The following is a 12,789-nucleotide window of genomic DNA, read 5'->3' on the forward strand; positions in this document are numbered from 1 at the left end:
ACATGCCCAACTTGGATCCATCACACGCGTACGTGACACTACTAGCCATTGTTATATTTTCCAAGGACAATGAAACTGGTCATGCACACACAGAGCCTCGTGGCAGCTCGTATTCCCTAATAAATTCAAAAGGTTTATTAGAAAATAAAAATTAATTTATACGTAAATTTTTTATATAATGTTAAAAAAATTTACATTAAAAATATCTTAAAACCAATTTTAAAATCAACTTCAAAAATTTAAATTTTGGTTTTTTAGCCCAAGCGATTAGAAATGTTTACGGTTGGAATCACACGCTGACGACTTTACCGCTATAACAATATTATTTCTCCTTTATAATGTTTTAAACAATATTTTTTTATTTTTTTAAAGCACAATATAAATACATATCCTCACAACGCGCGTACGCTTACCCCTATAAAGGTACAACGGGTATGTCGTCTAGCACTGAAAGAATAATTAACCGTAAATACGAGCATTTATATTAAGTCTAGTACTTAAATTGGGTGGGCTAGTTTACCACAAGAAACTTAACCAATTGAGTTACGCTCACTTCGTAGTAATTCTTTATTTTTTTTTAATGAAGTATAACTTGTATCACCCGTATGCATGAACAAGTGAATGTAACTATATTATATAACATTTCCATCCTAAAATATAAATATAGAAACCTAACACTATTAGATTAAATACAATCTAGTATAAACCCCTATCTAGTCCTAGTTTATATCTAGCTGTATTTGAAAACAGATGAATTATATTAATATTTAAATACTAGTTAGAAGTTACCACATCACCACACATTACACACATTAATGATGCTCTCTCTACCAACCCTTTTTCTCCGTATGTATGTATATATGTGCTGGCGGGAACGAGAAAAAAAAGATGATGTTGACTAACTAATTACTACCTCCCTCATAAAATATACTACCTTCGTCCCATATTACTTGGTGCTTTAAATTTGAGTTTGTAATGTTTGATCATTCGTCTTATTCAAAAATTTTTTTGGAACTATTGTTTATTTTGTTTGTGACTTGCTTTATTATCAAAAGTACCGTAAGTATGACTTATACTTTTTTATATTTGCACCAATTTTTCAAATAAAACGAATGGTCAAACGTTGTAAGCAAAAAGTCAAAGCGACATTTATTATGGGACGGAGGTAGTAACAACATAGGATTGGATGTAACTCAACATATTACGATGAATCTAGTACTAAGTTGAGTTCCATCCGATTCTATATTTTGGGATGGAGGGTGCAATTATTAATTTCCTGTTGCATTACAATAAATGGATTCGTCACAATAGTGTCATTTTGCCGATGCTAGTGTGCTATATAAACCCAGAGGGATCCAACTTCTAGAGCAACTAAGAGAAGGAGATCGATAGACGATCATATCGTGAAGGCTAAATGGAGAAGAGAGAGAGTACAGCTTTGGGCGGTTTAGTTGTTAGATGGTGGAAGTACTTGCGACGCCTACTACCCTTTTCACCAAGGCTGTACGCTCCCTCTTCTTCTCTTAGCTTTTTATGATCCACACACATATATACATGAACTCTCTCTCAGCCGGCTCAGCTGATAATTTATTTGTAAGCATTTGTACTCTCTGTACTCTTATATTAGTATCTTATCTGTCCATGCAGCCGGCCGGCTTCGTAGGATAGATGCAGCAACTGAGTATTATTTTGCTATCTAATTTTTAAGGTGGTATTCTAAATAGTTTAAATAGCTTTCTTGTTTTTAATCAAATGGTGAATTTGTAAGTCGCAGTCATTCGTCCTATAGCCTATGCAATAATTGGTTATAGCCTTTTAATTAAAGCAAAGGGCGAAGGATCATCTCAATGTTTAAAATAAACTATCTATTTATCCATGCATACACACGAAAATGCTTTTGTTTTGCCGATTGACAGGAGTTATTCTTACTCAATACTCCTAGCCAAAAAAAAAAAGATATTACTCAATATATACTGCTTAGTCAGCGAATATATACTGCTTTCGAGCTTTGACACCATCGGTCTTTTTTAGCAAAATATTTACAGACACTAATAAAATACACTGATAATTAAGTGTGTATTATGTCCAAGTAATTATTGGTTAAAGTTTATAATAGTAAAGTTAAATTGTTCAGTTATTTGAAAACCGAGCATGTATATGTTCATCTCAACTGTGTTAAAACTAGTTAGAACACCACATAGAGCAGTCCATAAATAAACCCTAAACTCATGCGATCTTCATACATGAATCAAATTAGCATGTTCTAGTTTTAACTAATGACAGTTCTGGCAACACCCAAACCATGTTGAACAATAGATTGTTCTTTATCGAGAGCTTGCAATAATTATTTGCTCATTGTACCGATTATGAGTCTGTTAATTTGAGTAATAAATCTCTGTTTTTCACATATGCATATAGTTGACTTACTTACTATTACCTTGCTTTTAGTACTCTTGGTACCATTTTCTAGGCTTCAACTAAATGTGTATGTGTTAAGAGCAAGTCTAATAAAAGCGCTCGCTGCTGGCTCCAATCCTTCTCACGTCAGGTAAATATAATATAAAAGCAAGTACATACAGTAGGTAGGCTCTAATACATTTACCCATCTCTCCATATAAATAATGTTTTATTCTTTATTTACTTTATCTTCTCTTTCCTTTCATTTCTATCTCACTTTTGGATGGTGCAGAGATCAAATGGTGAGACTATTTTTTCTTAGAGTGCGTGTGGCACTAGTGGCAAATTAGTCAGCAACTGATGGTCTCTCTCCTCTCTTTTTTCGCCAACTCAGCGTTCATGCTTACGTGGAGTTTTTTCTTCCAGCTATCTGAACCCTATTGTACCTGCTCTAACTTGATAGGCTATAACGCTATAAATAGTCTTTGTGGGATAAATTTTTAATAGTACAAATGAAGCTGCAACATAGGTATATTGAATCCGTTGCTTTTTAATTAGGAAATGGGTGTGGAATTTCCAGCCGAACATTATTACAGGAAAAACGCTTTGTAGAGACATTTTTCTAATACTATAGAGACACTTTTAAAATGCCTTTACAATACTATAGAGATATATTAAAAAAATATCTAATAATTGCCTTACGGTGAATTATCTGTACAAACGAAGAGGCATTTTATAAAATGTCTATAAGATGGTAGAGGCATTTTCTAGATACATTAAATTGTACCACAATAATATGAAATTAATGAAAAAATAAAATAAAATAAAATATTTTCTCTTGTTTTTGCAATCCTTGAACTCATGATCAATTGCACAAATCATACTTATCTTCAAGGCACTAACCAACTCAATCCCAAGTCATCACTTATATGTATTTGTCTTCAGTTACTTATATTTAGTCATTTAGTATATATTTTTATTCTAAGAAGTCTCTTTACAGAGTTTAAAGTGTCTCAATGGTTGATAACGAGAAGAAAACGATAAAATTACTATTGAAGAGGTCTATAAAACTAAACTCTAGGGACAAATCTTTAGTCCAAAGACTACACAGGACACACGGAGTAACTAGTTAACTGATTATATGCAATATCGTTTAGAAAGGGAAGTGTCTAAGATGGAAAATTCAAGGCAGGATGGCCACTTTGCAAATTGAAATGTTCCTTCCAGCTGTTATGTTCAGGGGTGGATCCAACGTGGTGCAGGGGGACTTAGGTTCCCCTACACCCACAAGACCCATGGATATATACCCGCAGAGCGCCCCCTCTAATTTTTTCACCATGAATGATAAACTAAAGCTTCCTAAATGGCTGGAGGTTGAAGAAACTGTATAATTGAGTCCCTTAATTTTTTGTTCCTAGATCCGCCTCTGGTTTACGTTGACAGTAAGAAAGAGAGGTTTACCTACTTTTTGTCGTATAACCCAAAACTATAGGAGCAATTAATATGCTAAGTCAATGGTTAGGGCTATCAGCGAGCCGAGCTTGCTCGTCTGGGCTCAAGCTCGACAAAGCTCGAGCCGAGCTTAATTCTCTTTTGAGCTTTTAAGCAGGCTCGGCTCGAGCTCGTTTAGGCTCGCGAGCTCGATCGATTATAGGATAATGTATATTTTGTTGATAAGATTTAGTAAAAAAAATTTAATCAATAATATTGAAGATAAAGTTATATATGATGCCAAAATACACTAATTTTTCACATGAATATATACTAATTTGTCCTTGAGCTACTAACTTATCATATAAAAGATAAAAAATTTACACACATAGTTAGACTCATAAGAATCTCGAGCTTGGCTTGACAAAACTCGTGAGCTTGCAGCTAGGCTTTGGTTCGGCTTGTTAAGAGTTCGAGCCGAGCTCGAATCGAGTCTGAGGTGACTCACGAGCCTCGAGCTTTTTTTGATAGCCCTACGGGTGATAGTTAGCAATTCAAAACGAGTCACGTCGCACGCATAAGCTCTTACACATGCTCCTGCTCCCACCCATGCAGTGACGCTTAGGATCTGTTTGAGAAAGTTTTTGGCAGGTGCAACTTCTCTTATAATCATAAGCTCTCTAAACAGTTGACATTTTCGTTTAGATCCTAAAAAGCTATAGCTGTTGAATCCAAAAAAGAATAAAGTCGGAAGCTGGGAACCCCGACTTTTCTATATTCTAAAAACTGATTACCAACCAGCAGCTTTTTAGAATCTTAATCTCTTCTAAACAATACCCTTACATACTACAGTTACATTGTTATAGCATTAACCTTATATATGTGAGTGGCCATGCAGAGCCCAGGTAGCATCACTACAAAGTAAGAAATCGACTGATCCGGCCAGCCATGCATGGCAGCGGCAGCCGGCTTCTCGGGGACGGCGGCAGTGGCGGTGCCTCACGTCACGTGAAGCTGGGCTCGCAGGGGCCGGATATCTCAACGCAGTGGGCCTGGGCTGCATGGGCATGTCCGCTTTCTACGGCCCGTCCAATGCCGGAGGCCGACATGGTGGATTAGAAAAAAAATAATTCTCTTTTTCTGAGTAATTCTCTGTTCCAAATATTCGTTGGAAGTAGATAGACACGTTCTAAAATCTTAATGCATGGGCGTATGTCATCTTGATTAAAAAAAAAACAAACTTTTTCGCCACTCCAACAAAGGCGGGAGCATAGATATGGGAGAGCTAGTGATGTTTTAACTAACATCGAGGTTTGTTGGTGTGTTGATGTTTTTGCAATCAGTGGCAGAGTTTCCGTCGATGCCGCGGTGGCCGCCGCCGCAGATCGCCGGTGATGGCCGGGAAACCCAACAGCAAACAGTTGTCGCTGCAGGATGGCGTGATGATCTCCAACGACGACGGCCCAAGAAGCTTAATTGGGAATCCGGAAAGTTTTGCGTTGAGAATGAACACCTCAAGGGCTCGCCAACCACTTCCACTAGCTGCTGCCTCTTCCTCCCTCTTCTCGACCGTCTCTATCACTCGTTTCAAGAGTGAGGGTACTCCGCAGTACTGCTCACTGACATGTACCAGTCCCACATGATATGTGCCAGATGATCTGGATTGCTCGTTTCAAATACGAGCAGCGAAGTTTGTAGATTTTGTTGAATTGGAGTAATTGAATTGGATTGAACAGCAGTGTTTTGATTAGAATCAGTTTTACATACACAATGAAATAACTGACACAAGAAATATTTTTTTTTTCAAAACTGAAGTACTAGTATTATATTCTCTCTGAATGTACTTTTTCTGAATTGAAGTATTGAGTAATTAGATTTAGTTGGAGTACTAATTATTGTGAAACCTTGATTGATGTGTGAAAGGAGTCCAAAAGACAGAACATTTTCAGTTTAGCTTCAGTATATTAAAAAAAATCACATGATGCTCATGAAGCATCAGATATCTGAATATAGCTTCAGTATATTCAGATTGCTCATGCAATCAGTAGCTTCAATTTCACTCATGTAGTTCTAGGTTGTGAGTAGCTTCAGACTAATGCAATGGCAGTTGGCACTTGTTCAGACATTCAGATTGTCATTCAGAACGAAGAAACATGCAATTAAACAAACTGACATTTAGATTCCATCCGCGAGCAGCCACCATTATTCCAATCGGCATCACGGAAACAATTACTATATATCATACTGACAAAGTACAAATTTGTCATGCTCAGATCACTCTACTGGCACTATTCCATAATACTGATGGAATTCAAATTCGTCATACTCACATGGCAAATTTCTGCCAAAAAAATGGAAACTATTTGTAACTTTAAAGTGCCGGAGCCCCATCGACTAGAAGTTGCCGCCTCGGATGTAGCATCAGAATCCAGTGTGGTTATATCAGGAAGCTGGCTCGGACATGGAGTACCTGCATTTGGCATGAAACATGTCTGAATTTCTATATTTCTTAATCTCTACAAACAAGAACCAGCTAATTAAGAAAGTTGCATATCTCTGAAACATATCTGAAACCGGGATGTGGATTTTTATCCCTAGGGGACATCCCCTCGTTGTTTGCATGTCATCTAAATAGTTGTTAAAAAATTTGAAAAAAATTGACAACATAGATTAATACGAAATATATCACTCCACAAACATACAAGACCAAATTCAACTTCTATAAGTTGCAACAAAAATAATAAATTAAACTGAAAATAGTTATCTCACATTCGCAACTATATTTATTATTTTTTTTACAACTTGTAGAAGTTGAATTTAAACTTTGATATATTTCATATTAGTCTATGTTGCCAATTTTTTTTTCATATTTTTTGATGACTATTTAGGTGATATGCACGAAACGAGAGGATATCGGGATGATTTCACTTTCCCCTGAAACCGAAGCATTAAAATCCACATCTTGCAGTATATATATATGATTCAAACCAAAGAAAAGTGTACTCAGCTTCAGCTATGTGTAAGCTATGAGCTACTGCACCACTGTCAAAACTATATGTGCACTCCATCAAAATAAGAACCTACAGTGAACAAAAATTCACAAGCAAATTTAAAGATCTATCTGCTTCACAGGATATCAGCTTATCTTCTTCAGGTAGTCAGTCAGACTGTCAGAGAGGGTGGTATTCGTCAACAAAAAATTCAGAAGCAGGCCAGAGTGAGCCAGTTGTTGGTCGATGCTGACATGTTTGGTCCTGCCTGCAGCAGCAGCAATTGAAATGTTCAATCATCTTGAATATAGCCATTTTTCCATCTCCCAGTGTGCAGCATTATATAAGTGAGTGACACACAGCAGAAAAATATATATATAGGCATCAGCCAAGAAGTACAGCGGCCGTGGCAATGGCAGCTGCTGCAATGGCGACGGTGGCGGTGCCGCGGGTGAAGCTGGGCTCTCAGGGGATGGAGGTCTCGGCGCAGGGGCTCGGCTGCATGGGCATGTGCCCGGCCTTCGAGCCGCCCAAGCCGGAGGCCGACATGGTGGCGCTCATCCGCCACGCCATCGCCGCCGGCGTCACGTTCTTCGACACCTCCGACCTCTACGGCCCCCACACCAACGAGGTCCTCCTCGGCAAGGTACGTACCTACCTCTCCACTGTGTCCCCGCCATTGCTCGGGTAGGGGTTGGGCTTAATTTGTGCATGCGCGAGCGCGCGCTGAAGGTGCTCGACGAAATGTCAGGCGCTGCAGGGCGGCGGCGTGCGCGACAGGGTTGAGCTGGCCACCAAGTTCGGCAAGTTCTTCGCCGGCGGCAAGCCGGGGATCCGCGGCGACCCGGCGTACGTGCGCGCGGCGTGCGAGGGCAGCCTCCGGCGGCTCGGCGTCGATTGCATCGACCTTTACTACCAGCACCGCGTCGACAAGAAGGTGCCCATCGAGGTCACGGTCGGTGCCCCTTCCCCTCTATGTTTGTGTTCCCTTTCTTTTATTTTGTTATATGTAAGTGAAACATCCATCTGTATCTGAAAGGGAATGTAGGTGGTGGTAGGTTGTTGTCAAGAGACATCTTTTATTGATGCCCCCTGCCCCCACCCTCAACACCCGCCAAACACACAAAAAAATCATTGGAAAAACTAATTGGAGGGAGGATTATGATGTTGCTGAAAACAAACTATAAGACTCATTATTAGTAACGGCTCCGTGTCGCTCTCTAGGGCAGGGTCGAGCGGGCTGCCATAAACCGTGCGGCCACAAGAACGGCAGCAGCGAGGCCTTCCTTTTCCGTGGTAGCGGGGTCGGAGCCCACGACCCCGACTAGCTCCGGGTGACGACAGCCATAATGGTGCTAGGATGGAGCTGCCGGCGTTAAAGAGGAGAGTGGTAGCGTCGATGCCTAGGTGGACCGGGGTGACGACGGCAAGGCGGCGCCACTGGATCTGGCATCGACTCCTATATCCAGCCCCGTCCTGGATGGATCCGGGCTCCCCGGTGCAGTAGGTCGGTCCCCAAGCCGGATGCGGTAGCAAGACAGCGGGGCACGGCTACGTGGATGCGGAGGCGTGAACGTGGAGGCCGCAGGGGTGCAGCTGCCAAATCTGGTCCCATCCCATCCGGATTTTGCCTCCTCGCCTTGGGAAGCTAACTCCTGAGCCAGCAACGATGACAAGGCGAAGGGGTACGGCTGCGTGGAGGTGGCGGGGCGAGGCAGTAAGGGCACGACGACGTGCCGTCGACAGAGGGCACGCTCGTGAAGTGCCGTCGGCGGGAGAAAGGTACTGGAAACAATGGTAGGGATAGGAGGAAGCGTGGTGCTGGTTGGGAGCAGCTGGTGGCGGTGGTAGGCCGACGCAGCGGCGCTAGGAGGCACGCCTGGCGGTGACGGGGCAATGGTGGGAGAGGTCAATGTGGGCGGGTCGGCGCAAAAGGCGTTAGGAGGTTGGCGTGCGCAACTGCAGGGAGGCTAGCCCAGCCGACGGCACGGGAGGTCTACACGGTGACAACAATGAGGCCGGTGATGGTGGTGTGTGCCACAAGGCATGCCGAGGCTGACTGACCAGGGGTGGAAGGGGGGTCGGTGTAGTATTGGCCACATGCCGATGGAGGATGGCTGGTGGTGGAGCAATGGAGTGATATCCGCGGATCGATAGGGAGTGCGTGGCAGGTGTAAAACCTAGCCTGGTCTTGCCAGCCGGCTGTGATGGCGTTTCGGACATCGTTTTCCCTCTTGGGTTCTGTCGCTTTTCTCCTTGGAGACGTCGTCTAGGAGGCCCCCCTGCTGAAACCTCTCTCTGATAGCTTGCGCGTGCTCTCTCTAGATGTTTATCCTCTTGCGGGCTTGCGGCAGCACCTAGCCAATGCAAGCTGACCATGTTGGTGGGCCTTGAGGGGGAGAGTGGTTCCCTCTCCCCTCCAATCCTTTTGATACGTATAGAGTTGAGTGTGTTGTTCACTTTTTAGGTTTTGGTTTTGGGCGGTTTGGTGGTAGCTTCTTTATTAGTCTAGCGGCGGCCAGTCCGACGACGCTAGCCTTTTCTTGGATCCTATATAGGCATCATCGGTGCGTGGTGGTGTTGTTTTTTTTCCTAGCTACTGCTTTCCAGGGTGCTAGCCTTTTTTTTTCCTATTCTATTTAATGAATCATCGCACTTTGTGGTATTGGTCGTTAAAATAAAACAAAATGTAGGAGACGTCAATTTTGAAGGGAGGAAAATTTAACCCGGCTCGATGCACCCTTAAAATCCTACGTCTGTTTGGTTAATTGTACAATGACTTTTTGTTCCGGCAGCAACTTGGCCTGAATTCTGGAAGGCCAAATCAAGCTCCATTTTCTGGCACCTGTCCTTTTGTCGTTATTTTTTTAACCTCATGTATTAAATTTTCATTGTAATAAGCTATTATTTTTCATTGTAATACAAAATGAAGCATATATTTCTTTTTGTTTTTTCATAACAAGTGTTTGAATCATACATTTATAAAGGTATGAAGTACAATATTATTTGCCTTAAGATCTCTCTGTTTAGCACAAATGCGTGAAAAATATCTTATGAATATCTTCCATTGTAACTGTCATGTCACTGGGCAGTTACAGTACTCCCTATGTGACAGATGGTTTCTATAATTTAACAATGTTTTCTTTCCCTTTATGTATTGCATTTTTTTAGATATAGGGCAGGGTTTCAATTTTTAGACATTAGCTGTGGGATTTTGAAGGGTAAAGAACATAAAGTAAATTCACTGACATATCACTGGGAAGTTACAACACACATTGTGGTTGTTGTAATAGCTGGGATCTTAACCACCACCAACCAACCCAACATTTCAAAGTTTAACAATCGAAAAACCAATGAAGAAATACATGAACCAAAATATATCTTCAGTGAAGAAGACTTCTTTTCTTTCAGAATATTTAACTACAAACTAGCAATAGTTATTAGAACATATCCACCAACACATGCATTTTCATCATTTTGGTGTGCTATATCTTTTTGATAGCGCATAAGAGGTAGCACCTGAACTGCTATTACTCCTGATATTTTCGAATCGTTGCATGTAATTATTGTGTATAAACTGAACTATCTTTTATTTTTGTCCTGAGAACCATGCACTTTTTTTAAGTAATAATCTTTCTTCTCAAGATTATCTAGTTGTTTTGCCTTTCTTTACAAATATAATCGTTGCATGTAATTATTGTCTATAAACTGAACTATCTTTTATTTTTGTCCTGAGAACCATGCACTCCTTTTAAGTAATGACCTTTCTTCTCAAGATTATCCAGTTGATTTCCCTTTCACATTGTTAGATTGGTGAACTCAAGAAACTAGTTGAAGAAGGAAAGATAAGATATATTGGCTTATGTGAAGCATCGGCATCAACAATCAGAAGGGCTCATGCTGTACATCCTATCACTGCAGTTCAGCTTGAGTGGTCATTATGGTCTAGAGACGTCGAAGAAGATATTGTTCCAACTTGCAGGCATTGAAAAAACAAATTAGTTTGTCTGTTGAGAAAAAAAAATCACATGCTGCATTTTAACTATTTTTCTAATTTTCATTTCAGAGAACTTGGAATTGGAATAGTAGCTTACAGTCCACTTGGTAAAGGGTTTTTTTCTAGTGGAGCTAAACTAGTGGATTCTCTACCAGACCATGATTTTCGCAAGGTATATTTCCATGATTACTAATCACTCAGTTTTCCCTAAGAATGGCTTTGAAGGAGGTCATTAAAATAGCAGAACGGGTTAGGGAAAATGCTGTGATACCTGTCGTGTTAATGTCTTTTAGAATAAGAAGAACAGAAATTAATTTGTTTCCTTTCTTGAAACAAATCTTGTTTATGAGTTTACTCATACATGGAGTAGAAATGAATGATTAATGTAGGAAAAACGAGAAGAAAGATCATTAAATAGGCATTCAGACCTTATATTTTGAAACCTTGTAACATAATTATATGCCTTGTTGTTTGGATGATGGGAGTAATTATTATATATGTACCTTCTTCTGTATTCTCATTTTCTGTACTTCTGCATCGGTAGTACAAATTACACTTATATTCGGTAGTACAAATTACACTTATATGTTCAGTAGAGCAAATTACATTTATGTTCATTAGAAATTTTTACTTTGTATTGATCGGACATAAGCCTTTTCCAATTAAGCTAATCTTTGTGCTGCATATTCACGTCTCGTCTATTTAGTCTTTGAAAAATGAAGTAGAACTATAATGAATTCTCATTCAATTAACTAACAACTTGTATTGGTGCCTTTTGCAGCTTATCCCTAGATTTCAACCAGGTAATATCGAGAAGAATGCTGAAATATTTGAGCGTGTTAACGAAATGGCAGCCAGAAAAGGATGCACACCGTCACAACTCGCATTGGCCTGGATCCATCATCAGGGGCGTGATGTGTGCCCCATACCCGGGACAACAAAAATCGAGAATTTCAACCAAAATGTTGCAGCACTATCTGTGAAACTCACCCCTGCAGAAATGGCTGAACTCGAGTCTTATGCTAGCAATGTCCATGGCGACCGGTATCCTCTGATGATGGCTAACACTACTTGGCAGGACTCTGAGACCCCTCCCTTGTCGTCTTGGAAATCCGAGTAAATCATTTTCGTCTGTTCAAATACAGTTCCTGGTTCAAAATAGCTGGTTCAAAATGGAAGAGCGTTGCACAAGATTTCATCAGAAGTGTTTCATCAGACGCGTTGCTTGCTCCTGTTCTTCTACATCGCGTGTATTTGGAATGAGCTGACCTGTCGATCTATGCGTAGCGTGTTGTGTCATATGCTTTCGTGATGTTTAATTTGCGCGTAAAACTTACTTGAGTGAAGCGCCGTTTCATAAGCTTGTGCATTGCACGCAGAATGTGTGGTAATATTAAATAAAGTGTTGCCATCACCAGTTTTAATTTGTGTTATTAACATGTTTGTTCAAATTAACCACTATCATGTCTAATCCTATGTTACCTTTACCTTGTGAACCGTGATTGGTGGGAAGACTATTCAGTGGGGTGGTGAAATTAAACTGAAAACTGTTGTCGTGAGCTAATGACTACCACTAGCATACAAAGTAACAAATAAGCAGTTTATATATGGAAGGAAGTTTATTTTTACATCCTTAAACTTTTTGAACTGGTCTAAATTTCATCCAGCCATCAACTTATACACTGGACACTTAGAGATGTTAATGGGTCAAGACCCTTTTGTTTTTTCACAACTCTAGGTACCTCAGATATTTTTAGACAAAGAAACATTATAGAAATTGAGCCCACCTTATTTTAGACCCAACTCTCAAAATTTTATAACCTAAAAAGTTAGGTTTATTACCACTCCTACCGACACTATCCATTAACCACGAGATGAATCTTCTGAGCACAATTAATCCGTCATTAGTAAATGTGGGTTACTGTAATACTTATGGCTAATCATGCATGGACTAATTAGGCTAAACAGATTTGT

The 12,789-nt window shown here is 40.3% G+C and overlaps 1 protein-coding gene and 1 long non-coding RNA gene across 2 annotated transcripts; both read left to right on the forward strand.

The window, feature by feature from the left end:
• The first annotated feature begins 1,375 nt into the window (after positions 1–1,375).
• On the forward strand, positions 1,376–5,637 carry LOC107280546 (uncharacterized). Its single transcript, XR_001545082.3, has 2 exons — positions 1,376–1,593; positions 2,449–5,637. It is a non-coding gene; the product is annotated as an uncharacterized lncRNA (long non-coding RNA).
• A 1,554-nt stretch (positions 5,638–7,191) lies between these two features.
• On the forward strand, positions 7,192–12,290 carry LOC4335509 (probable aldo-keto reductase 1). Its single transcript, NM_001402349.1, has 5 exons — positions 7,192–7,464; positions 7,570–7,773; positions 10,628–10,800; positions 10,885–10,987; positions 11,597–12,290. Exons 1-5 carry the CDS (start codon positions 7,231–7,233, stop codon positions 11,933–11,935), a joined length of 1,053 nt encoding a protein of 350 aa, NP_001389278.1. The 5' UTR covers positions 7,192–7,230; the 3' UTR covers positions 11,936–12,290.
• The last annotated feature ends 499 nt before the right edge of the window (positions 12,291–12,789 follow it).

Source organism: Oryza sativa, chromosome 4 (assembly GCF_034140825.1).
Source record: "Oryza sativa Japonica Group chromosome 4, ASM3414082v1".
NCBI lineage: Eukaryota > Viridiplantae > Streptophyta > Magnoliopsida > Poales > Poaceae > Oryza > Oryza sativa.